The 25,573-nt window shown below is 40.6% G+C and overlaps 2 protein-coding genes across 8 annotated transcripts in view; one reads left to right on the top strand and one right to left on the bottom strand.

The window, feature by feature from the left end:
• Nucleotides 1-7,272, top strand: part of fbxo16 (F-box protein 16) — a 44,946-nt gene extending 37,674 nt beyond the window's left edge. For all 7 annotated transcript variants that reach the window (XM_059982109.1, XM_059982111.1, XM_059982110.1 and 4 more), the window contains 2 exons: nt 1,402-1,627; nt 4,924-7,272. In XM_059982109.1, coding sequence (XP_059838092.1) covers nt 1,402-1,627; nt 4,924-4,991 — 294 coding nt within the window. In that variant the 3' untranslated portion in view covers nt 4,992-7,272. The remainder of the gene's footprint in view (nt 1-1,401; nt 1,628-4,923) is intronic.
• A 10,399-nt stretch (nt 7,273-17,671) lies between these two features.
• Nucleotides 17,672-25,573, bottom strand: part of pnocb (prepronociceptin b) — a 32,780-nt gene continuing 24,878 nt past the window's right edge. The window contains exon 3 of the mRNA XM_059982107.1: nt 17,672-23,103. Within this exon, the coding sequence (XP_059838090.1) occupies nt 22,534-23,103 (570 nt within the window). The 3' untranslated portion in view covers nt 17,672-22,533. The remainder of the gene's footprint in view (nt 23,104-25,573) is intronic.

Below are 25,573 nucleotides of genomic sequence, written 5' to 3'. Positions count from 1 at the left end.
TGAGATCTGCACCTGCATACTGACTCCTGCAAGCTCTCACCCCAGTTCATTGGTCTCTTTAAGATTACCCATTGTATCAACCCACTCACTTATCATCTCCAGGATCACAATAACGTACCAAATATCCTGCCTCAAGCCCATTGTCCATGAATCACTCAATCCACCTCCAGAACCAAGGATGGTGGAAGGTGATCCAGTGTAAATATTTCGTCGGTTGATGGATTGATCTCATTGTGGATGGGGTGTGCAGTACCCAGTTGACTGGGAAAGGTGCGGCCCAGAGGAGAGGTCTTGGGTGTTGTCCAGTTTCACCTTGGATTCATCACTCATTGAGGAGTTCCACTGGACACATCCAGATCATCTTGCGCCATCGGGTGCTAGCCATAGTAAGGAGGGTCCTTGTTGCCTTGTCAGTTAAAGAAGGCACTGGTGAAGCTCAGTGAGTACTTATTGGTGACAAACAAATTAAAGGAAACTAAATACTTTATTAATAACACTTCTCTGATAAACAATCATGGCAAACAATAGCCTATAACTTCACTTTCTGAGTTGAGCTTTTGAACCATCTGTATGACCTGGCATCTTTGTGGTATGAACTAAAGTCTTGAATGTACAGTATGGTTGTAACATGTCAGACCAGGGAACAAGGAATAAGCCAATATATGGCCATTGGTGGAGGGGACTTGGAAGCAATTTGATATGGCAGAACTGAGATGAAGTAGAGTCAAGGAGAAGTGCAGACACATCCCCAAGAGTGAGGAAAGACCCGAGGTTTGATCGATTTCAGCACCAGGCCGAATCTAGGTGGTGGGGTCCAGGCCCCAGAGTGTATTGAAATGACAGAGTCTGGGTCTGAAAGCAAGGAATGACCCGGTGCTTAGATGAGTGCCAGGCTAAATTGAAAGGGTGAAGGTGTCGGGGCCGGAGGAAAGGGATGAGCCGGTTGAACTTGCTGCTCCACTTGGCTCTGTGCTGAACCGTGGCTGAGGCTTCCTGTCTGTGGTCAGACTGCTTTCTTAAACTTCACTTCTGAATGCTATTTGTTTACTTTTATTGTTTGCACAATTCATTTTTTCTCTCACTGCTCATTGGGTCTTTGACGGTCTTTTTTTAAATGGGTTCTTTTGGGTTTCTTTGGTTTTTTTGGCTGCCTGTAAGGAATTGAATCTCAAGGTTGTATAATATATACATGCTTTGATAATAAATTCACTGTAAACTAATTTCTCTTGTTTTGTGACCCCTTGTGGCTTGTTGCTTTACAGTTTATTAGTAAAATATCATTTACTGCTAAGTCATCTCTGCTGTTCTGCTTTTGATTTAAGCCTCCTGTACATCTCCTAACACTTTTTGTTTTGCATTTCCACTACTTATGATTGTTTCGTCTGCTTGATTTGTGCTCAGATGTGCCGGTCTCTTGACATTAACTTAAGTCAAAAGTGCCAACTTCGTCCAGTCTGGGCAAGTCATGGTGCTGTGGGAAGTTTTGTTTCCAAAGAAGAAGCCCAATCATTAACCCAAAGATCTGAATGGAATGCTGGTATTCGACCTGCACCAGTTCGACCTGCAATCCCAGTAATGACAGAAAGAGGGCGGAAAGCTTCCTTGCGGACCCAGAGGAGCTCCCCCTGTGAGTATCAATGTCGATCATTTGTTCATTCATATTTTTAGTTCTGTTTAGCCAGCACTGAGAATGTAATTTATAAGCAGTTTTTTAGGCAATAAGAAAGAAAGATCTTGTATGTCTGCAGTTCTAAAATGTGCCAAGGTGCTTTATAGCCAATTAAGTAAAGTAACAAAGTTAGAACATGCAGTATTACAGTAAGCATGTGCGCAGTAAGAAAATGACTAAAAATATTTTGTTAATGATATTGATTGAAGGGTGTATTGTTCATTCAGAGGCAGTGTCAATGTGGGAATGTGAACCTCTCTCCTCTCCCCCCCCCCAAAAAATGATCAAGAAGTGGTAGAACTTGCCAGCTGTTCTTCAAAGTAATGCCAAAGGGTTTTTTGAGTCCTTATAGCTATATCAGCCTGAGAAAGCCGATGTAGCCACATAGGCTATTAGGGATGAGACAGGACAGGTGACAGAAGTTTGTGTATGGGAACACTTTGCATCTAGTGATCATAATACCATTAATTTCAAGGTAATTATAGAAAAGGATAGGTCTGGTCCTCAGGTTGAGATTCTAAATTGGAGAAAAGCCAATTTTGATTGTATCAGAAAGGGTCTGTCAAGTGTGTACTGGGACAGGTTGTTTTTCAGGCAAAGGTGTACTTGGTAAGTGGGAGGCCTTCAAAAGTGAAATTTTGAGAATACAAAGCTGGAATGTGCCTTTCTGAATAAAAGACAAGGCTAACAGGTTTAGGAAACCTTTGCTTTGTACGATATTGAGACCCTGGTTAAGAAAAGGATAGGAGGTGCTTAGAAAGTGTATGCATATATGAGCAAATGAGGTGCTTGAGTATAAGAAATGTAAGAGAACATTTAAGAAAGTAATTAGGAGGGCTAAAAGAAGGCAGACAAGGTGAAGGATTATCCTTAGGGTTTCTACAGATACGTTAAGAACAAAAGAATAGCAAGAGACAAAATTAGTCCTCTGGAAGATCAGAATGGTAATCTATGTGTGGAGCCTAAAGAAATAGGGGAGATCTTAAGTAGATTTGTTTTTTGAATCTGTGTTTAATTGGGAGACTATAGAAATGAGGCACCGCAGCAATGAGGTCATGGACCCTATACAGACGACAGAGGACAAAGCCTTGAGGTAAATCAGGATGGATAAATCCCCAGGTCCTGACAAGATCTTTCTTCAGACCCTGTGGGAGGCAAGTGCAGAAATTGCAGGGGCCCTAACAGACATTTAAATCATCCTTGGTGGCAGGTGAGGTACCAGAGGAGTAGAAGATAGCCAGTGTTGTTCTGCTGTTTAAGAAAGGCTCTAACAATAAACCAGGAAGTTATAGGCCTGTGAGCCTGACATCAGTAGTGGGAAAGTTATTGGAAAGAATTTCAAGAGAGTATTTGGATTGACCAGGATTGATAAGGGACAGTCAGCATGGCTTTGTTTGTGGTAGGTGATTTTTCAAGGATGTTACCAAAAAAGTTGATGAAAGAAAGGCAATGAATGTTATCTACATGGAATACAGCAGGGCATTTGACTAGGTTTCGCATGGAAGGTTGGTTAAGAATGTTCAGTCACTTGGCAATCAAGCTAAGGTAGCAAATTGGATTGGACATTGGCTTTACGGTAGAAGCCAAAGAGTGGAAGTAGATGGTGCCTCTCTGACTGGAGGTCTGTGACCAGTGGAGTAATGCAGAGATCAGTGCTAAGTCCATTGTTGTTTGTGGTCCATATCAGTGATCTGGGTGATAGTATGGTTAACTGGATCAGCAAATTTGCGGATGACACCAAGATTGGACAGCAAGGAAAACTATCAAAACTTGCAGCAGGATCTGGACCAGCTCGACAAATGATCTGAAAAATGGCAGATGGAATTTAATACAGACAACTTTGAGGTGCTGCAGTTTGTGAGCACACACCAGGGCAGGTCACACAGTGAGTGGTAGGTCACTGAGGACTGTGGTAGAACAAAGGGATCTGGGAATACAGGTCCATAATTCATTGAATGTGGTGTCACAGGTAGATAGGATCATAAAGAAAGCTTTTGGCACTTTGACCTTCATAGATCAAAGTACTGAATACAAGAGTTGTGATGTAATATTGAACTTATAGAAGATGTTGGTGAGGTCCAATTTGGATTATTGTGTGAAGTTGTGGTCACCTACCTAAAGGAAAGATGTAAATAAGATTAAAAGACGATAGTTTTTACAATGATATTGCCAAGACTGGAGGACCAGACTTATAGGTAAAGATTGAATAGGTTAGAACTTATTCCCTAGAAGGTTGAGGGGAGATTTGATAGAGGTATACAAAATTATGAGGAGTATAGACAGGGTAAATTCAAGCAGGTTTTCCACTGAGATTCAGTGAGACTACAACTAGAGGTCATCAGTTAAGGATGAAAGGTGCAGTTTTTTAGAGGAACATGAGGAAAAACTTCTTCACTCAGAGGAAGTTGAGACTGTGGAATGTCTGCCAGCGCAAGTGATGGATGTGATTTTAATTTCACCATTTAACAAAAGTTTGGATAGGTTCATGGATGGGACGGGTATGGAGGGCTATGATCTGGGTAAAGGTCGATGGACATTTGAATGGTTCAGCATGGACTAGATTGGCTGAAGGGCCTGTTTCTGCTCTGTAGTTTTCTATGACTCTATTTTAATCTCCATTGGAAAAAGGGGGATCTCGGATAGTGCAGGTAGCCTTCAATACCATAATGGGAATGTTAGAGTAAATTACTGTATAGTCTTAAATCTCCAAAATGGGGCTCAAGCACAGAACCCTCCTATGCCCGAGATGTTTCATGCATTCATCTAATTTATTTGTTTGTTTATTTATTCATTATTTATTCATTCATTCACTTAGTTATTTATTTAGAAATACAGCACAATTAGCAGGCCCTTTCAGCCCAGTGAGCCCATGCCACCCAATTATATGCATGTGACCAATTAACCTACTAACCTATTCGTCTTGAGAATGTAAGAGGAAACCAGAGAAAACCTATTCAGTGACAGGGAGAACATAAAACTCCTTACTGAGAGTGGCGGAATTGAACATGGATCACTGGTGCTGTTACAGTGTTGGTTGTCCTTTATATGGCAATTTAGTACATTGCAGGTTCTTGGTGTGCATATGGCAAAATAAAAATAGATTAGTACTTTGTCGGCAGTATAGTAGAGTTATTCTCTTGGAAAGGTGAATTCTCCTGCAATTGTTTGCTTAAGAGTTGAAAAGGAGAATAGCTCACTCCTGGAAGAAACAACTAAATCTCTTGCTGTATTCTCTGCTGCTGCCTCCTTTCCAGCCTGCCCACTCTTTGAGAGCCAACCGTGGCAAGTCCCTGAAACAGAAAGAAGCTGTGATGAACAATGAAAGGATGAAACCACCTGGAACACCCATTAAATCGGCCGAGCTGGCTAGCAAAGAGTAGCAACAAGTTGGTGAACTGGATTTGGACTGTATTGAAAGAATCATTGGATTGCTATGTACATTATATATAACAAACAGCATTGCTCTGAGTGAGTTGAAGTATTAATTTTCTGTTTCATTTTAAGGGAAGCATGTAAATGTGAATTAAAGGCATTTTTAAATTGTGTCAAATCATTTAGAAATATGCTTCAAACACTGAAGCAGTTCAAAGATTCAAAGTACATTTGTTATCAAAGAATGTATAAATAATACAACCTTAAGATTTGTTTGCTTACCAGAAAACTGAAAGAACACAATTTAATAATAAATAAGTAAAAGACCAACACCCAATATACAAGAGAAAGGGAAAAAACACAAATCATCTGAGCAACTGAAACGACCAACAATATTCTGAACCAGAATGAGTCCTCAGATCTGAACCTCAGATTAGGCTCAAAGCCTCACTTATCAGTTCATCATATCAGCAGACACAGGGCACAACAGCCGGGCCAGTCTTCATAGCCTTGGCACCATGGAAAAAGCAGTGGCCATCACTGAGAGTGATAAAATTGGCTCTCGCCTTGGATCCCGGCACCCTGTCTTTCCAGTCTATCAAGACAGGCATTTAAATTAGCCAAACAGTGGATCATACCTCACTTTGTACCTGGGAACCACTGCAACGAAATGCTCCAGTGCCCTGGAGAGAGGAGTTGGCTCTCACCTCCGATCTGGGGTGGCATTTTTCAGTATTAATAAAATACTCCACACAATATTGCATCTGATGTGGTAGGACAGAGAAGCAAGAAAAGGTAAATGTACTATACACACAAAATGCAAGAGGAACTCAGCAATGAGAGATAAACAGTCCACTTTCACACTGAGACCCTTCATTTTGAAGGGTCCTGATGAGGGTCTTAGCCCAAAATGTCGACTGTTTATTCCTCTCACTAGATTATGCCTGATCTGCTGAGTTCCTCCAGTATTTTGTATGTGTTGTTGTTTGAATTTACAGCATCTGCAGATTTCCTCGTGTTTGATCCACAGAATCTCTTGTGTTTGTAGCTTTGTGCAGGTGATTCCATGCAGTTTTGCCTGAGTCTTACAATGTCTGTGTGGAGAAATTTGTGGAAGAAAATATTCACAATACCTTTATTTAAATCTAGGTTCACCATTCCTTTTGCCACCAATTCTGATTATGCATTATCTAGATGATCGATGTGGCAGGGTATTCGTTAGTTTTACAGCCTGTGGGAAGAAGCTGTTACCTAGTCTGGTAGTCCTAGCCTTGATTCTCCTGTGCCTCCTTCCTGGCTGTAGTGGGTCAAAGAGATTATGGAATGGGTGGTAGGGATCCTCAACAATGCCTTGGGTCCTTTGTCCATGATGCTCCCGGTAAATGTCACTGAAGTGAGATACAAACCAAGTTGGAATGTGGATTGTGATAGAATGTAAAGAAGTTTCAAGAGGATATCGACAAACTAACTGTGAATATGTAAAACTGGAGCAGTGTTGGCACACCCAACCACCCAGCTTGTTCCAATCCTTGGCACTGTTGTACCAGGTGTGGGAAATATGTTGAGTTTGCGCATTGATTTAAATAGAAACAGAAATGTTAAGCATTTTCTAGATACTGAATTTGGAAATGATGTTGTTCATAGGGACCTGATATTCTTGTACTCAAGCCATTGCAAGCTATAACTTACAGTAGGTTCAGCAAGCAATTTGGAGGATACGTGGTAGATTGACCATTATTGCTGGATAAGTACGATAGACTTATCACTACACTCATACACGGCCTTTTTGAGACTATACTCGGAGTATTGTACTGTGGTGAACTACATATACCTGTCTGGACACGCCCCCTGCTGACTGCTCCTGTGGCTCCTCCCACAGACCCCTGTATAAAGGCAATTGAGGCCGGAGCCCGACCTCTCAGTCTCCAGGATGTAGTATGATGGTCACTCACTGCTTGTTCCTTCTTCCAGTCAATAAAAGCCGATATCTTGCCTTTACGTCTCAGAGTGAGTTATTGATGGTGCATCATGTACGTTGTTTTGATTTCTTTATTTTTGAAAAAGATATGCATACTATCAAGAGAATAAAAGATTCACTGGACTGATGAATGGAACAGTGGATCATAATGACTGAAACTCATACTATCAGAGTGTGTTGGTTGTTGCTGCAAATGATGCATTTCACTGTTTTGATGTTCATGTTGACAAATAAAGCTGATCTTTAATCTCTATTAATCCATCTGTTTGTTCAAAAGAATTTACTAGCACTTGAATGCTGAAGAGTTTTAGATTCCCTGTGAAGAATCCGAGGCAAGTTTGGTAAAGTCTTTACAGGTTTATGACGCCTTACCAATTGTATTCAGCATTCCTATCAGTCTTTTAATTCCCCATCCCAATGAAATCAGAATCAGGTTTAATATCACTGGCATATGTCATAAAGTTTGTTAACTTTGCCAGCAGTACAGTGCAGTGCATGATAAATACAGAAAAAAGTTGTATTACAGTAATTTTATATGTATCTTAAGTAGTTAAGTTAAAACAAGTAGAGTAAAAGCAGAAATTAAATAGAAGTATTAAGAGTGTATCTTAATATCCATTTAGAAATTGGATGGCAGAGGGGAAGAAGCAATTCATGATTTGCTGTGTGTGTGCCTTCAGGCTCCTATACCTCCTTCCTGTTGGTAACAATGAAAAGAGAGCATGTCCTGGGTGGTGGGGGTCATTAATGATGGACGATGCTTTCCTGAGGCAACACTGCTTGAAGATGTCATAGATACTATGGAGGCTAGTACCCATGATGGAGCTGATTATTTTTACAACCTTCTACAACTTACTTCAATACTGTGCAGTGGCCCCTCCCCCATACCATAAAGTGATGCAACCAGTCAGAATGCTCTCCACAGTAAATCTGTAGAAGTTTTCAAGTGTCTTAGGTGACAAACAAATTCCTCCCAAACTCCTAATGAAATATAGCTGTTGTCTTGCCTTCTTTATAGCTGCATCAATATGTTGCGACCAGGTTAGGCCCTTAGAGATATTCCCACCCAAGAACTTGAAAGTGCTCACTCTCTCCACTTTCGATCCTTTCGTGAGGATTGGTTTGTGATCTCTTGTCTTACCCTTCCTGAAGTTGACAATCAGCTCGAACACCCTTGCAGTGAAACCTGTGTATATCTCAGCCTTTAGGGTGATGGTATCGACACAACCCTTGCCTCTGCCTTGGTTATTAACCACGTCTAACCACTACCTCACCACCTATAAACCCAGCTTTTGGAACTATCTTCTGCACCATACTGGATCGATTACAAGATGTGGCAAGTGCCGATTGATTGTACAGTGAATCAATTGAACCTCCTTTGCGAGGAAGACTTACTCTCCTTTTGCACAGGATTTTGACTGGACACATTTTGCATCTCGATGGGCCCAGTTCATCATTCCCACGCTGTAAGTTCCCCCATGTGTACAGTGGCTAAATCAATCAGTAAAAAAAGTCCAGTCGTACTACTCAGTTGTTATTCTTGTTCCGTGCATCTGTGACATTGGCTAGATTACATTATCATGATTTTGAAGTGATGGCTGCAGTTCTGAGATAAGTTATGGTATTTCATTACCGCAGTCTCTTTGTCTTCCATTGCAGTCGTGGAAAGTGTTGGGGTTTGCACTATTCTGCATTGTGTCAGACTGGGGTCAGACAGCTTTCTGGAAAACTGGCTCCTGTTGCAGCTGCAATACACCTTCCCTTTCAGGGCAACATGCACACACTTCTTTATCTTCCTGAGGTTTTTTTTTCTGTTGCATGAGTTCTGATGAATGGTCTTGGATTGAAACATCAACTGTTTTTCATTTCCATAGATGCTGCTTGAGCTGCTGAGTTCCTCCAGCGTTTTGTGGGTGTTGCTAAGCATTTCTAATATCTGCAGAATGTTTTGTGTTCCCTTTCAGAGACTGGCTTTATTGGTATAGGTCTGCTTTAATTCCACATGAATACCACCATCCACCTCTGATGTAGGAAACCTCTATTGCCTTTCTCACTAACACATTCTGTAACTCCATATTCATCTATTGTAATCCTTAATGTACCAATATTCCTTGTTTCCTATTTTAACTGCTTTCTCCCCAGTCCTTAGTGTTGTTGGAAAGAAGGGAGTTAAAATGGGATCCAACGAATATTGGCCCATGATGGATTACAATCAAGTAATTGATTTATGTGATCAATCCGTGCTCTTCATGTATGGGGTCTTCACACTCTCAAATCTGTTTCATTCAGACCCTAGTATAACAGATCTAGTCAGATCAGCTCCATAAACATTAGATCTTCGTCTCCATGGAATTATCTTCAATGGTCTTCAAACAGTTTGGGGCTGCATTATAGAGCAGTCTGTAGAACTACATACCCCCTCCCATCTATGTATATCAAAACTTCAGTGAAGTATTGCAATTGAACCTCCATATACCACTTCCACAGGCAGATTGTTCCTACTTTCACCACCCTTTGAATGAAAACCTTCCCATTCATATTACCCTTAAACTTTTCACCTTTCAACCCTAACCCATGACCTCTAGTTTTAGTCTCACCCAATCATGTGGTAGAAGCCTGCTTGCATTTCCCCTATCTATACTCTTAATATAAATTTTGATTACCTCTATCAAATCTTCCAAGTGTGATGATATTAAACATTGACAATTTTGCTATCAAGACAATTACAAACTTCACAGCAGTTTAAATTATGTAAATAACTGAATGAGAATAAACACACACAAAATGCTGGTGGAACACAGCAGGCCAGGCAGCATCAATAAGGAGAAGCACTGTTGACGTTTCGGGCCAAGACCCTTCGTCAGGACTAACTGAAAGGAAAGATACTAAGAGATTTGAAAGTAGTGGGGGGAGGGGGAAATGCGATATGATAGGAGAAGACTGAAGGGGGTGGGATGAAGCTAAGAGCTGGAAAGGTGATTGGCAAAAGTGATACAGAGCTGGAGAATGGAAAGGATCATGGGACGGGAGACCTCAGGAAAAAGAACGCGGTTTCCAACGACCATGGACAGCTTCAAAGCGATTGTGCAACCACCGACTGCGACTTCAGTCTTGAACTCCAGGCTGGGTCTTCACATGCTGTGATTGTGACTCCTGTCTCCCCTTCCCCCACCACCACTATGCAATCCCCTCTCCTTAAATCCCATCATCAGCTCCTGGGCCCTCAGAGGCTCCATCTTCCTCTCACCCCAACCCTTCCCTCTCCACTGACACTACCAGCCTCCCTCCCCCCTCTGATCCCATCTCTCATCCATGCCAGGTCTTTACCATTCCTTCCGACCTTCAACTCTCTGAGGCAGAGCGCTCTGTCCTCAGTAAGGGCCTCAGCTTTGTCCCCCTTCGCCCACACCTCAGTGAGTTCCGTGTACGCCATGACGCTGAACTCTTCTTCCACTGACTCCGTCTCCGAGCTTACTTCTTTGGAAAGGACTCTCCTACCCCCACCGATGACGCCTTCTCCCATCTTCAACCCTCCTCCTCTTCATGGACACCCCGCTCTGGTCTTCTGCCTACTCTGGATCTCTTTATTGCTAATTGCTGACGGGACATCAACTGTCTTGACTTCACTACACCCTGTTCCAATTCCAACCTCACTCCTTCCGAACGCTTTGCTCTCTGCTCCCTCCACACCAATCCCAACCTCACTATAAAACCCGCTGATAAGGGGGGAGCTGTTGTTGTCTGGCGTACTGACCTCTACCTGGCCAAGCCACAGCGACAACTCTCTGATACCTCCTCTTATTTACTCCTTGATCATGACCCCACTAAGGAGCACCAGGCCACTGTCTCCTACACCATCACCAACCTTATCAGCTCTGGGGATCTCCCATCCACTGCCACCAACCTCATAGTTCCCACACCCTGCTCTTCCCGTTTCTACCTCCTACCCAAGATCCACAAACCTGCCTGTCCAGGTAGACCTATTGTCTCAGCTTGCACCTGCCCCATCGAACTCATTTCTGCATACCTTGACACTGTCTTATCCCCCCTTGTTCAATCTCTTCCCACCTATGTTCATGACACTTCTCACGCTTTGAATTTTTTCAATGATTTTAAGTTCCCTGGCCTTATTTTCACCATGGACATCCAGTCCCTATATACCTCCATTGTTGAGGCATTAGTAATAATCTTTCACCAATTATTGGACCCTGGCATGGTTCTGGAGGACTGAAAATTTTCAAACGTCTCTCCATTTTTTAAGAAAGGAGGGAGGCAGCAGAAAGAAAATTTTAGACCAGTTAGCCTGACTTTAGTGGTTGGGAAGTTGTTGGAGTCAAGTGTTAAGGATAAGATTCTAGGGTATTTGGTGACACAAGACAAGATAGAACAAACTCAGCGTAGTTTCCTCAAGGGAAAGTCTTGCCTGATGAACCTGTTGGAATTCTTTGAAGGGATTACAAGTAGGATAGATAAAGGGGATGTAGTGGATGTTGTATATTTGGATTTTCAGGCCTTTGACAAGGTGTCACACATGAGGCTGCTTACCAAGTTAAGAGCCCATGGTATTACAGGGAAGTTACTGAGTGGAAAAGCAATTTGTACAGAGGATGTGGAGAGTCTGCAGAGGGATATAGATATGTTAAGTGAGTGAGCCAAGGTCTGGCAGATGGAATACAATGTTGGTAAATGTGAGATCATCCACTTTGGAAGGAATAACAGAAGAGCAGATTATTATTTAAATGGTGCAAGATTGCAGCATGCTGTTGTGCAGAGGGACTTGGGAGTGCTTGTTCATGAATTGCAAAACATTGGCTTGCATGTACAACAGGTTATTAAGAAGGCAAATGGAATTTTGGCCTTCATTGGTAGAGCGATTGAATTCAAGAGCAGGGAGGTCATGCTGTAACTATACAGGGTACCGGTGAGGCCGCACCTGGAGTACTGTGCAGTTCTGGTCTCCTTACTTGAGGAAGGATATACTGGCTTTGGAGGCAGTGCAGAGGAGGTTCATCAAGTTGATTCCAGGGATGGAGATTAACCTATGAGGAGAGATTGATTTGCCTGGGACTATACTCTCAAGTTCAGAAGAATGAGAGGGGATCTTATAGAAACATGCAAAATTTTGAAAGGGATAGATAAAATAGAAGTAGGAAAGTTGTTTCCATTGGTAAGTGAGACTAGAACTAGAGGATAATGCTTCAAGATTCAGGGGAGAGGATATAGGACAGAGCTGAGGAGAAACTGTTTTTCTCAGAGAGTGGTGAATCTGTGGAATTCTCTGCCCAGGGAAGCAGTTGAGGCTTCTTCACTAAATATATTTAAGATACAGTTAGATAGATTTTTACATAGAAAGGGAATTAAGGATTATGGGGAAAAGTTTAAGGACAGATCAGCCGTGATCTTATTGAATTAGTACTGTGACTTTCTGGAGATTTACATAAATATTGCTGTACAGCCCTAACTATTTAATGCTATTGTGTATTGCCTTTGGGATGACCATATATAGAGTTGTGGATCTATGGAATGCTTTGCCTCAGAAGGCAGTGGGGGCCAATTCTCTGGATACTTTCAAGAAAGAGTTAAATAGAGCTCTTAAAGATAGTGGAGTCAAGGGATATGGCTAGAAGGCAGGAACGGGGTACTGATTGTGGATGATCAGCCATGATCACATTGAATGGCAGTGCTGGCTTGAAGGGCCAAATGGCCTACTCCTGTACCTATTGTCTATTGTCTATGACACCAATTGTAGATATTACTATTGGGACAATGTATACCCTGTTCATGTTCCACAGTCTTTCAGTTTTCTCTTTTAATTCAGCATATTTCTGGTGTTTTTCACTTATTGATTTCAAGTCAAGTCACTTTTTATTGTCATTTCGACCATAACGGCTGGTACAGTACACAGTAAAAAACAAGACAACATTTTTCAGGACCATGGTGTTACATGATGCAGTACAAAAACTAGACTGAACTACATAAAAACAACACAGAAAAAAACTACACTTAAGACTACAGACTACCCAGGACTGCATAAAGTGCACAAAACAGTGCAGGCATTACAATAAATAATAAACAAGACAATAGGGCAGTAAGGTGTCAGTCCAGGCTCTGGGTATTGAGGAGTCTGATAGCTTGGGGGAAGAAACTGTTACATAGTCTGGTCGTGAGAGCCCGAATGCTTCAGTGCCTTTTCCCAGATGGCAGGAGGGAAAAGAGTTTGTATGAGGGGTGCGTGGAGTCCGTCATAATGCTGTTTGCTTTGCAGATGCAGCGTGTAGCGTAAGTGTCAGTAATGGCAGGAAGACATTCCCCGATGATCTCAGCTGACCTCACTATCCGCTGCAGGGTATTGTGATCCGAGTGCAATTTCTGAATCAGGATGCTCTCAATACAACCCCTGTAGAATGTGATGAGGATGGAGGGGTGGGGGTGGGAGATGGACTTTCCTCAGTCTTCGCAGAAAGTAGAGACACTGCTGGGCTTTCTTTGCTATGGAGCTGGTGTTGAGGGACCAGGTGAGATTCTCTGCCAGGTGAACACCAAGAAATTTGGAGCTCTTAATGATCTCTACCGAGGAGTCATCGATGTTCAGCAGAGAGTGGTCGCTCCGTGCCCTCCTGAAGACAACAGCCATCTCTTGTTTTGTTCACATTCAGAGACAGGTTGTTGGCTCTGCACCAGTCCGTTAGCCATTGCACCTCCTCTCTGTATGCTGACTCATCGTTCTTACTGATGAGACCCACCACGGTCATGTCATCAGTGAACTTGATGTTGTGGTGCAAGCTGTGTGTTGCAGCACAGTCATGGGTCAGCAGAGTGAACAGCAGTGGACTGAGCACACAGTCCTGGGGGGGCCCCGTGCTCAGTGTGATGGTGTTGGAGATGCTGCCTCTGATCCGGACTGACTGAGGTCTCTCAGTCAGGAAATCCAGTATCCAGTTGCAGAGGGAGGTGTTCAGGCCCAGTAGGCTCAGCTTTCTGATCAGTTTCTGAGGGATGATTGTGTTGAATGCTGAAGTCTATGAACAGCATTCGAATGTGCGTGTCTTTTTTGTCCAGGTGGGTTAGAGCCAGGTGGAGGGTGATGGCAATGGTGTCATCTGTTGAGCAGTTGGGCGGTACGCAAACTGCAGGGGGTCCAGTGAGGGGGGCAGCAGGGTCTTGATGTGCCTCATGACAAGCCTCTCGAAACACTTCATCATGATGGATGTGAGTGCAATGGGACGGTAGTCATTTAGGCAGGATACTGAAGACTTCTTCGGCACGTTGGAATGGTGGCGCTGCTCAGGAAGATGTTGAAGATGTCAGTGAGAACACTGTTTTATGTGTGTTTGGAATGGCTATATCCATTAAGTAAGTTTCTTGCTTGTTTATCCTGTAATATTATATCCAGATGGTTATTATGGATTGTCCTATCTGTAATAATGGATCAGTCGTAATATAATTTGTAGGGTCTCTGACTCTAACACTGGATCAGGCTTGAATTTATCATTAGGTATGGTGTCTTTTATGAGTTTGCATTTTAAAGCAAGGTTTTGATGGTGATATTTGCCACTTGATTGTGCCGATGTAACTAAACAAATTGAGTTAATCTGCTGCAGGTCCTGTAATATGTTGGATTGTTTATGGTTTTTCTTGGAATTTTCTGCATTTATCAGCTTGAATTTTTTGGTTTTTTTATTATGTAATTTTGATGGTTTTTTATGTTAACCACTTGGTCCTATTTTGTTACAAGTAACCCCACTTTCTGGAAAAAGGTCTCTAACTCTGACCCAGACATTTTACGCTTCCTTGTTGACATTTAGCCTGCTCAGATCATGGGGATGTCTTCCATATAGAACCATACTCTTCCTTTGGTTAACATTTTTTCAATAGTGAAAATTACTTCATTTTTCGGCATTGAGCTTTCATTTAAGTTTAGTGGTGTGTACTTCTTATCAAAATTGCATATGCTCACTTAGAGTGCTGAATCCTGTTTTCATTGATTAAGGTATATTATTAGAAGTTATATCTAACTTTTGTGTAAAGTTTTTTTTGTGTCTGTTATTCCTCTTCCTCCTTCTGTCCTCTAGGTAGCGTTAATCTAAGTGCATTTGTGTGTACGTAGTGTTTTCTAACATTCATTATTTCAGTTCTTATTTTCCTTTGTAAACTTTCCAAATCAGTTTCAGACCAATATAAGATAAAAGAATGTTAATGTGGGTATAGCAAAAGTGCTTATTGCCTTTGTTATATTTTTACTGTTGAGCTCTGTTTGGCAGATTTTCTTAAGCCTTGAAGTAAATACTATTGAACTATGATCTATGACACTATCATATATTTTCTTTGCTTGCTGATAACCTAGATACTTGCATGTTTCATCTTCATCCTTCGGTTGTATTGCATCTTGCTGCTCTGTTTTATATTCTACTAGCTCTATTGCATCTTTCTTTATGTTTAATGTTTTGCATTTAATTGTCCGAAGTTCAGGTTTATATCTTTAGAAAATAGTTCTATTACTTGGATTAATTGCTTTAGCTTTACTGATGAAGAAGCGTATAATTTCAAATTGTCCATATACAGAAGGTGTATCAAGGTATAATTAATTTGTTTATCACTGATTTGATGGCCTATTTTTATCTGATTCAGTAAATTAGAGAGCAGGTTTAAAGCTAGACAGAACCATAGTGGGCTTAGAGGGTTGCCCTGAAATATGCCTCTGTTTATTTTAATAACAGTTTGTTGTTAATAGATAGAGTGATTTTACCACGTCTATGTTTCATCAGATGTTGCAGGAATTTTATAAGTATTGGATGTAGTTTATATCTATCTTAAGAACTTCTATTAACCATGAGTGTGAGACAGATTCAAATGCACTTCTGTCATCAATGCAGCAACAATCTTATTATTAGTTTTAATTTTTTTTCTCACCTCAGGCTGATAAAACCTGAGGTACAGGCATAGCCAAGCACACTCATTTCTCATTTGCTAGGAACTTTCAGACTACCCTAGTGGTTTTTAGTATTGTGGCTTTCTGAAGATTTAAGTAGATATTACTGTGTAGCCCTAATTGTTTAATGCTATTGTGTAGTGCCTCTGGGATGACACCAGTTGTAGATGTTACTATCGGGACAATGTAATCCTTGTTCATGTTCAATTTCCTCTCTTAATTCAGCATATTTCTGATGTTTTCTGCATATTGATTTCTGTAAGTTATGTGTGTTTGAAATGGCTATATCTATTAAGTAAGTTGTTCTTGCTTATTTATCCTGTATTATTATTATTATTATTACTTATTTTTGTATTTGCACAATTTGTTGTCTTTTTGCACATTGGTTGTTTGTCCGTCTCTATAGCATGTGGTTTTTCATTGATTATATTGTGTTTCTTTCTATTTACTGTGAATGTCTGCAAGAAAATGAATCTCAGTTTGTATATGGTGATATTTATGTACCTTGATAAAAAATTTACTTCGAACTTCAAAAACGTCTGTCACTTTGTCCCTTTTGCATTTCCTGTCAGAGTCACCTAAGTATGTGCAGGCACTCCTAGCATCACTTTATGTACATACAATCAGTCCTTCTTTAATAGCTAATCTTATGCATATACAGCCACTTGCAGTTTCTTGTACATTATGTTTTTTAGGATTTTTTATTATGTATTTATAGTATATTAAATAATTTTTTTGTCTTTTTAATTTTGTTCTTTATGCTAATTATATTTTAAATGTTGCTTTGGATCCTGAGTAACAACCATTTTATTCTCCTTTACTTGTGTACTAAAGAATGACAATAAACAATCTTGAATGTTGAAAGCATGGGAAAATGAGTGTCTAGGAGTAAATCTGTGTAAACCATTATCTGCCTGAAACACTGGGAGTAAATAAATAATAAACTAATTTACTCATAATTTCCTATTGTTATGCCTGCAGCCCCCTCCTTTGTGAGAATCGCAAGATCACTATAGGGTTGGGTCAGGAGACCCAGGAAATGAGATATGTGTGGAATGTCTTGTTCCCCCAGCAATATAAAGCTACGGGACATGGCCATTGTCTCTTGGAGACAAATTTGTGGATTGAGATACTATGCTACGTGGAAGCCCTCAGGCAAAGTGGGCTGGTTGAGGGAGGGATTGTATCACCCCCAGGCTGATTGACATCTGCGACCCTGTGAGTCAGGATAAAAGAGGGTCTGTGGGAACAGACTCAAAGGATTGGCATCATAAAAGACCTGGGCAAATTTAAACCGTCTCTCTCTTAAAACCAAAACGCTGCAGCTCGAACGAACTAACAGTGACTTTTATCTTTCCATCGGACAATACATTATCCCCTAGACAACAATAGAGCTATTTCTTATTGGTTATTATGATACCCCCGCTTTTAGATTTAGTATTGACGACGTATATTATCTGTATGTTTGCATTAATCTTATTTTTGTGTATTTTTATCAATAAATACTTTAAAAAATACTACCATCAGACTTCAATGGACCTCTCTAACTTTGCTGGTAAGTGACCCAGTTACGGGGTTCGTAACACTATGTACATTTTATAATGCTGAAAACTGTGGTCAAATGTAGAAACAACATTACAAATATTTTGCTGTTGTGACAAAGAAACCAGTTTCTCTTTATTGGTCATGCTCAGTGTTGAGGAATTGCGGGCAGGCAAGCAAGTTGAACCAAGAACACGTCTCTTTTAATCAGATTCAAAAAAACAGTGCATAATCAAAGAAAAGCAGTTTAAGAAATAATTTTGCTGATCACATAGCATGCAGCAGCCAAACTAATCACAACTATTGAAGGGGAAATCAGCCTTTACTGTTGAAAATTACAAAACAAAGTGTAATATGTCTATTCATGGATAGCTCTCCCCACTACAAGGCAAATACAAGTAAGTTAATTAATTTCATTCAGGAACTTTTTTAAACAAAAGAGTGAATTTCATAGCACTAAACCAGAATTAGTAGTTTCACCAGTGTGATGATAGGTCCTAAGAAAGAGGTTAGATTGTTTTTTTATATGGGAGTAATTACACAGTTACAACTTTCCAAAAAGAAGATCAAGTCATGCCCTATGTTTCAGCAAATGTTGATCTGGATTACCAACAGAAAGGGAAGTAAGTTGTGATCAAAATGCCCACCCATCAGACCTTTTTCCTACCACCAATTGGACTGGTTGAGGCAGAGAAACAGACTGATTTTATCAATTTTTCTAGGGCCATATTGTTGCCACCTTTATCTCCAGTATTACAGAGTTAACCCGTGGAATATAACCAGCTGGTGCAGTGCAGCTGAGTTAATATTACTGTGATTGTTAATATTATTATAGATATTAGTTGATTACAGATGTGGCTTGTGAAGAAACCTTGGGGCTTAATTACAGTGGACCACTAACCTCCGCTGGATGCCTTTGGCAGGAGATTTCAAAATAAGTGAAAGACTACAAGGTTATTAAGGATAATTTTCTATATTGATGTTGAAAAGTAAAAACAGTTCAGTTGTAATAGTGGTTGAGCAGAGAAGCTGGTTTTATAGATTTCTATGTCCCATATTTACTTTCTGATCCCAGTGACTACAGCCAGATTAGGGAGAGGATGCTGCCAATGTTTGCAGTCTTGAACTCTAAAACATGAGACCTATATAACTTGGAGATTTTATGATGAATTGGTCAATGAAAGAGTGGAAGGAACAATGGGGGATTGCAAAACTGTGAATTCATGTGACTGTAGACTTTAGACTGTAGAAGCCTGAAGACATGGGAATAGCTTAGGAACAGCTTCTACTGCTCTGCCATCAAATTTGTGAACAGACAATGAACCAACCCATGATCACCACCTCACTGCCTTTGCTCTTTTTTTGCACTACTTATTTATACATATTCCTTATTGTAGTTTATGGTATATTTCTAATGTATTGCACTGTACTGCTATCACAAAACAACACATTTCACAACATATGTCAGTGATATTACATTAGATCCTGTGTATATGCATAATGGGCTTTCTAATATAGCAAGTTTAATGATATTCCAACAAATATTTTTTACAAGGTTCCCAAACATTTTTCAGATTGAAGCACAAGATCAAAAGACTTTGGAACAGAATTAGTCCATTTGGCCCATCAAGTCTGCTCTGCCTTCTGATCATGGCTAATTTATTATTCCTCTCAACCTCATTTTCCTACCTTGTCCCCATAACCTTTGACACCCTTACCATTCAAGAACCTATCAATGTCTGCTTTAAACATACTTCTCTCCAGAGATATTTATTCTAGGTGAAGTAAATGGGATACAGGTCTTGGGCCAAGTTAAACTGGTGCGGATTTCTCAGTCCAAACACATGCCACAAGGGACTACATCATCGCAAAATGGCAAATAGCATTATTCTGGTATCAGCACAGAAACATGGCAGCCCAAGAATTTGACAGCTGGAAAGGCATTCTGATAAGTGGTAGGGCTTCCAGATAGGTGGTGCCATTGACTTTGCATCCTCACTTGCCTTTTCTGTAGATTTCCTCAGTTCCCCACTACCCCATCTTTCATCTGCCAGATATCTCCAGACTATCTGCATGACCATTACCATTAACTTGTGGTTGCTCTTCTGCCCCATGAACCTCTCCTTAATTCAATGTCCACCATCTCTTCTCTTTATAACAGTGGGAGCATGTAGAGAAAGAGTCTGTTTTGCTATGCACATACCTCAGGTCAGCAAAGTCTCCCTTTCAGCTGACCAAACTAATGGTTGCCATAGTTAGGGCAACTGTAGTCTAGTAAAATAATTGCAAACGCTGGTTTCATTCTCATGTGACCTACTAGCCTGAGGAGGGTAATGGCTTATCACAAACTGCCTTTGTCACAATAATATTTGTTCCTTGAATATTTTTCTGTGGGAAACTCCTGGAGAATGGAGCTCTCAGTCGATGGTTTGGTAAGACAGTGAAGGATTCACCTGACATCCAGTGACCTTAGCAGCAGTCTATGTATCGTCCATGGAGTGGGACGAGGCGAAATCTTTCATCAAAGATATGGTAGAAAACTGGTAAAACCAGCAGAAATTTTATGCCTTGTGTGAGTCCATATAGAAGAATAGAACGGGGAAACTGGATCAGATTTGGTAACAAATATACTTTACCACTGATGCTCTTAAATGAAGTAAGTCAAATGACCACCTTAGAGTATGATAGGAGAGTAAGACTTTTAAAATTTCTCATCCATGCCAACAATAATTAGCACAATAAAATAGAATAGAATGGAATGGGAAACAGGCTATTCCACTTGATCTATGCTTCTTGTCATCTTATACATCTCTGTCATGTCACCTCTCATCCTCCTTCACTCCAAAGAGTAAAGCCCAAGCTCACCTAACTTATCTTCATAAGAGATGCTCTCTAGTCCAGGCAGGATCCAGGTAAAACAGCTTTGCACCCTCTCTGAAGATTTACTCTACTTAGCCATTTATCTCTTCCAGGAGATAATGATAGGGGATGAACAATTCAATGGGAAGTTAGTATTATCCAATCTGATAAACTGATCCATACTAGGAACCTTCAAATTCAAAGGAAAATGAGGAGAAACTATTTTACTCTGGAATTTACTGCATATTGGATTGCAATATGTGCAAGATTAAGGAAGAAGGTTTCAGCAGACTGTAAATTAGCGCCAGAATCATTTGCCAGTGACTCAGCGCGAGGTTTAAAAAGAGCTCCAGTGCTTTCGGCTCTTTTCAGTGGGCTGCAATCAGCACAGGATTCTGGATTGGTGTTATGTAATAACTCTAATTAAGGAGTTGAAGGAAAAGGAATGATTAGGAGGCAGAGATCATAATATGTTAAAATTCACCCTGCAGTTTGAGAAGAAGATGCTAAAATCAGGTGTATCAGTATTACAGTGGAGTAAAGGAAATTACAGAGGCATGAGAAAGGAGCTGACCAAGGATGAATTGAAGGGGACACAAGCAGGAACGGCAGCAGAACAGCAATGGCTGGTGTTTCTGGGAGAAGTTCAGAAGGCACAAGAAGGAAACGTCTCAAAGATGAAGATATATTCTAAAGGGGGGATCAGGCAAGCATGGCTGACAAGGGAAGTCAAAAACAGCATAAAAGTGAAAGAGATATAATACTGCAAAAATTAGTGGGAAGGTTAAGGATTGGGAAGCTTTTAAAAATCAATAGAAGGTGACTAAAAAGCCATAAAGAAAAAAGATGAGAAAAGCTAGCCAATAATATAAAAGAGGATACAAAAAAGTTTTACTCAGATATATAAAGAGTGAAAGAGAGATGAGAATGGATATCAGACTGCTAAAAAAAAAATTGTGCTGGAGAATGGCAGACAAACTTAATAAGAATTTTCTGTCAGTCTTCACTATGGAAGACACTAGCAGAATGCCAGAACTGTGAGAGTGTCAAGGGGTAGAAGTGAGTGTCATTGCTATTACTAAAGAGTAGGTGCTTGGGTAGATGGAAGGTCTGCAGGTAGATAAGTCACCTGGACCAGATGGACTACACTCAAGGGCTCTGAAGGAGGTAGCTGAAGAGATTGTTGAGGCATTTATAATGATCCTTCAAGAACTACTAGATTCTGGATTGGCTCCAGAGGACTGGAAAATTGCATGTGTCACTCCACTCTATAAGAAGGGATGGAGGCAGAAGAAAGGAAATTATGGGCCAGTTAGCCTGACTTCAGTGGTTGGCAAAGATGTTGGAGTCTATTATTAGGGATGAGGTTTAAGGGTACTTGGAGAGACATGATAAAGTAGGCCAAAGTCATCATGTCACAGACAGCTGTGCAGGCCTGTTCATTGGGTATATTTAATATGGTTGTGGATAGATTCTTGTTTAATCAGTGTGTCAAAGGTAACAGCAAGAAGGCAGGAGAATGGGGCTGAGTGGTCTAATTCTGTAAATCAGTAAATCAGCCATGATGGAATGGCAGAGAGATTGATGGGCTGAATGGTCTAATTCTGCTCCTATGTCTTTGGTCTTCTGGTCTTACAATTTGATAATAACTTATAAATAGTAAAATTTTTGCTTAGTTTTAGAAAAAAATTATATTATTGAATACCTCAACCAAAGAACTAACACACCTTCTGTGTTATTTCAGTGTGTGATTCTGTGAAGGTTCATTGAATATATGTCTAGTTAAACAACTGTTGTGTTTCCAGAGCAGCAGCTTGTAGCATTTAAAGGATCAACTTTTATAGGTAGATCCAATCAATGGTGAGTTTATGTCCTTGAGTGTGCCACCATTTCACTTCATGCACTTCCCTCACAAATCCTGGTCCATGTCCTGCTCAAAATCTTATAAGATTGTGATGGTTCTTTAAATGAACAGCTAATGATATGAACTTTATCATCTTAATTTTCCTTTAGAAGCAAAGGAGACTTTGAAAACTGATGTGTGTGGTAGTTATAATGATCCTTTTACTCCCAGATTAAATTAGTATCAAATGCAGCAATGAAAATGACATTGGCTGGAGTTAAGGCTGACTCCCCTGTAAACTAACCTAGGCATTAGCTAAACCAAATCTCACAATCTTACATTTATGCAGCCAAGTTGCCTGGTAAACTGTCTTCAGTAGAGCGTGTGGTCAGCCCAAGATACTGCTTAAGAAATTTGCTGTATCTTTTCTGACTTGTCTGTCTGATCAGATTGCTCCAGTTCCTGGCTGATTTTCTGATGCCCATGAAGCCACCATATCTCTTCTGGAAATTTTTCTCGCCTTCTACAGAATTGCTGATATCACGATTCCTCTTCGTAGCCCTTTCGTTTGGCTTGGAAGCCAGTGACTCTGCTTGGAAGTCATAAGACTTCTTGCCTGAAGCCATTACTGTATCTTGTGGGCTGCTGTTCACCTCAAATGTGGCCTCAGCTTTATCTTCATAGATGTCTTCTGTGTTGCCGATGGGAGATATATTCTCCACAGCTTGGAGAAACTTGTGAGTACTTCCCGAGCCAAGTGTCCCAAAGACACCAGCAATGCCAAAAGGAAGGCTGCCAGCTTGAGACGTGCTCAGTTTCAGAGGTAACAATGGAGACAGAGAGATGATTTTTCTGCAGTTTTTCCACATGACAGAAGATGGAACTTTCCCTTCACACTCAAGATTGCAGGCCTAAAACAAGAAGACAGGTTATTTAATGATGGGGATCATTTAGAGTCATAGCCATAAGAACTACAGCACTGAAACAGCCCCATTAACCAGCACCTGGACCATAGTTCTCCATACCCCTCCCATCTGTGCACTTATCCAAACATCTACTAACTATTGCAGGTGACCCCAGATCCATCATTTCTGCTGGCAGCTCATTCTACACTCTTGCTACCCTCTGAGTGAAGATAACCCTCAGGTTCCCCTTAAGTATTTCATCTTTAACCCTTAGCCTATACCCTCTAATTCCAGTCACATCCAAACTCAGTGGTAAAAACTTGTTTGCATTACCCTATCTATACCCCTCCTAGTTTTGTATACCTCAATCAAATATCCCCTTATTCTCCTACATTCCAGAGAATAAATTCTAACTTATTTAACCGGTCCCTATAATTCTGGTCCTCAAGTCCCAGAACCATCCTTGTAAATTTTCTCAAACTTTTCTTTAAATCATTTATTTAAGCAACCTGCAAAACAACAGATAATTCTGACCTTTGAGTCTTTTACTCTGTTCATTCGGATAATGTGCATTCTGAACCTCGATGACATTCTCCTACTTCTGAAAACGTTTCCATAATTCTTGATACCCTTACCAAACAATTTCAGTCTTTTGTACATTAAATGTCTACATCAGACATCTCACTTTCAACCAATTGTTGTTAGTAAAATATCAGACGGTAACGAGGAGGCAAGTGGGAGTGAGATAGATCGGCAACTTGAGTGGTGTCACATCAACAGCCTCACACTCAGCACCAGCAAGACCAAGGAATGGATTATGGGCTTCAGAAAGGGGAAGTTGGGAGAACGATCAATCCTGAACTCAATACATTGATGTAGTAATGAAGAAGGCATGCCAGTTACTGCTTTTTTAGTTTAAGGAGATGTGGTACATCACTATAATTTCTATGGATGTACGGTGGAAAGCATTTTAATTAGTTTATGTTAGTTATCTCCACCATCAATGACCTTCAAGAGAAAGAACCTCAAGAAGGCAACATTCATCACTAAGGACTCTCACCATCTGGGACCTGTCTTCTTCTCCATTACTACTGTCAGGCAAGAAAGTACAGGAGCATGAAGACTCACACTCAGAAGCTGCTTCTTCCCTCTGCTAACAGATTTCTGAATGGTCCGTAAACCTCATTATACCTCATGTACCTCTTTATTCCTTCTTCTGCATTATTTCTTTATATTGTGATTTAAAGTAATTTTGTGTCTTTTCGCAGTACTTCTGTGGCATGCATAACTTTATTCACTACAACTCTGAATGGACCTGCAGTCTCACTTTTAAGGACTCTACAACTCATGTTCTCAGTTTTTTTTTGCAAAATTTGTCTTCTTTTGTTTACTGATGCAGTGCAGAGCAGGCCCTTCTGGTTCTTCAAGCCATGCTGTGTAACCCCTGTCAAATCTGATTAACCCCAACCTAACCACAGGACAATTAAGCTACCCAGTACATTTTTGGACTGTGGGAGGAAACAGAGCACACGGGCAAAACCCAGGCATTCCACAGGGAGGACACACAGATCCCTTACAGAACAGCACTTAAATTGAGCTCTGGAACATCCCAAGCTCTAATAGTGTCGCGCTAGCTGCTATACTACCTTGGCGCTGGTACAGTACGGTTTGCACATTGTTTTTTTGCTAGTACAGTTTTTCATAAATTCTTTTGTATTTCTTTATTTTCCTGTAAATCCCTCAAGAAAATGAATCTCAAAGTAATATATGGGGACATATCGATGCTTTTACAATAAATTTACTTTGGCTTTGGTATAAGTATGGTAGTGTAGTGTTTAGAATGACGCTACTACAGTTCTGGGCACTGGAGTTCAGAGTTCAATCCCAGTGCCCTTTGTGAGGTGTCTGTGCATCCTCCCCATGGAATGAGTGAGTTTTCCAATACTAAAGTACAAGTTTGATTCTGACTCGAAATACTAAGGAGTAGAGAGCACCTTTATTATTATGAAAATAATATTCAGAATATATTGCTGTACTTACTAAGATAATATGAATGTCTTTATCAATTTGAAGAGAAATGGATGCAGACTTTTAACCCCTCGGGTCTATTCTTGGATGTGGTTAGTTAACGGCTACTCCATACCTCAAGCCTATCAACATGCCTTTTTTCAATATTGATACTTAGTCATAGAGCACTACAGCGCAAATACAGGCCCTTCTGCCCATCTAGTCCATGTCAAACTATTATTCTGCCTAGTCCCAACAAACTGCACCTGGACTGTAGCCCTCCATATCCCTCCCATCCATGTACTTATCCAAACTTCTCTTAAATGTTGCAATTGAACCTACACCCACCACTTCCACTGGAAGTTTGTTCCACACTCTCGGCACCCTCTCAGTGAAGAAAGTCCTCCTTAAACATTTTATCTTTAACCCACAATCTCTAATTCTAGACTCACACAACCTTAGTGGAAAA

This window comes from Hypanus sabinus, chromosome 10, assembly GCF_030144855.1.
Source record: "Hypanus sabinus isolate sHypSab1 chromosome 10, sHypSab1.hap1, whole genome shotgun sequence".
NCBI classification, from domain to species: domain Eukaryota; kingdom Metazoa; phylum Chordata; class Chondrichthyes; order Myliobatiformes; family Dasyatidae; genus Hypanus; species Hypanus sabinus.
The sequence above is the reverse complement of the archived record's forward strand: the minus strand, read 5'-3'. Positions and strand labels throughout refer to the sequence as shown.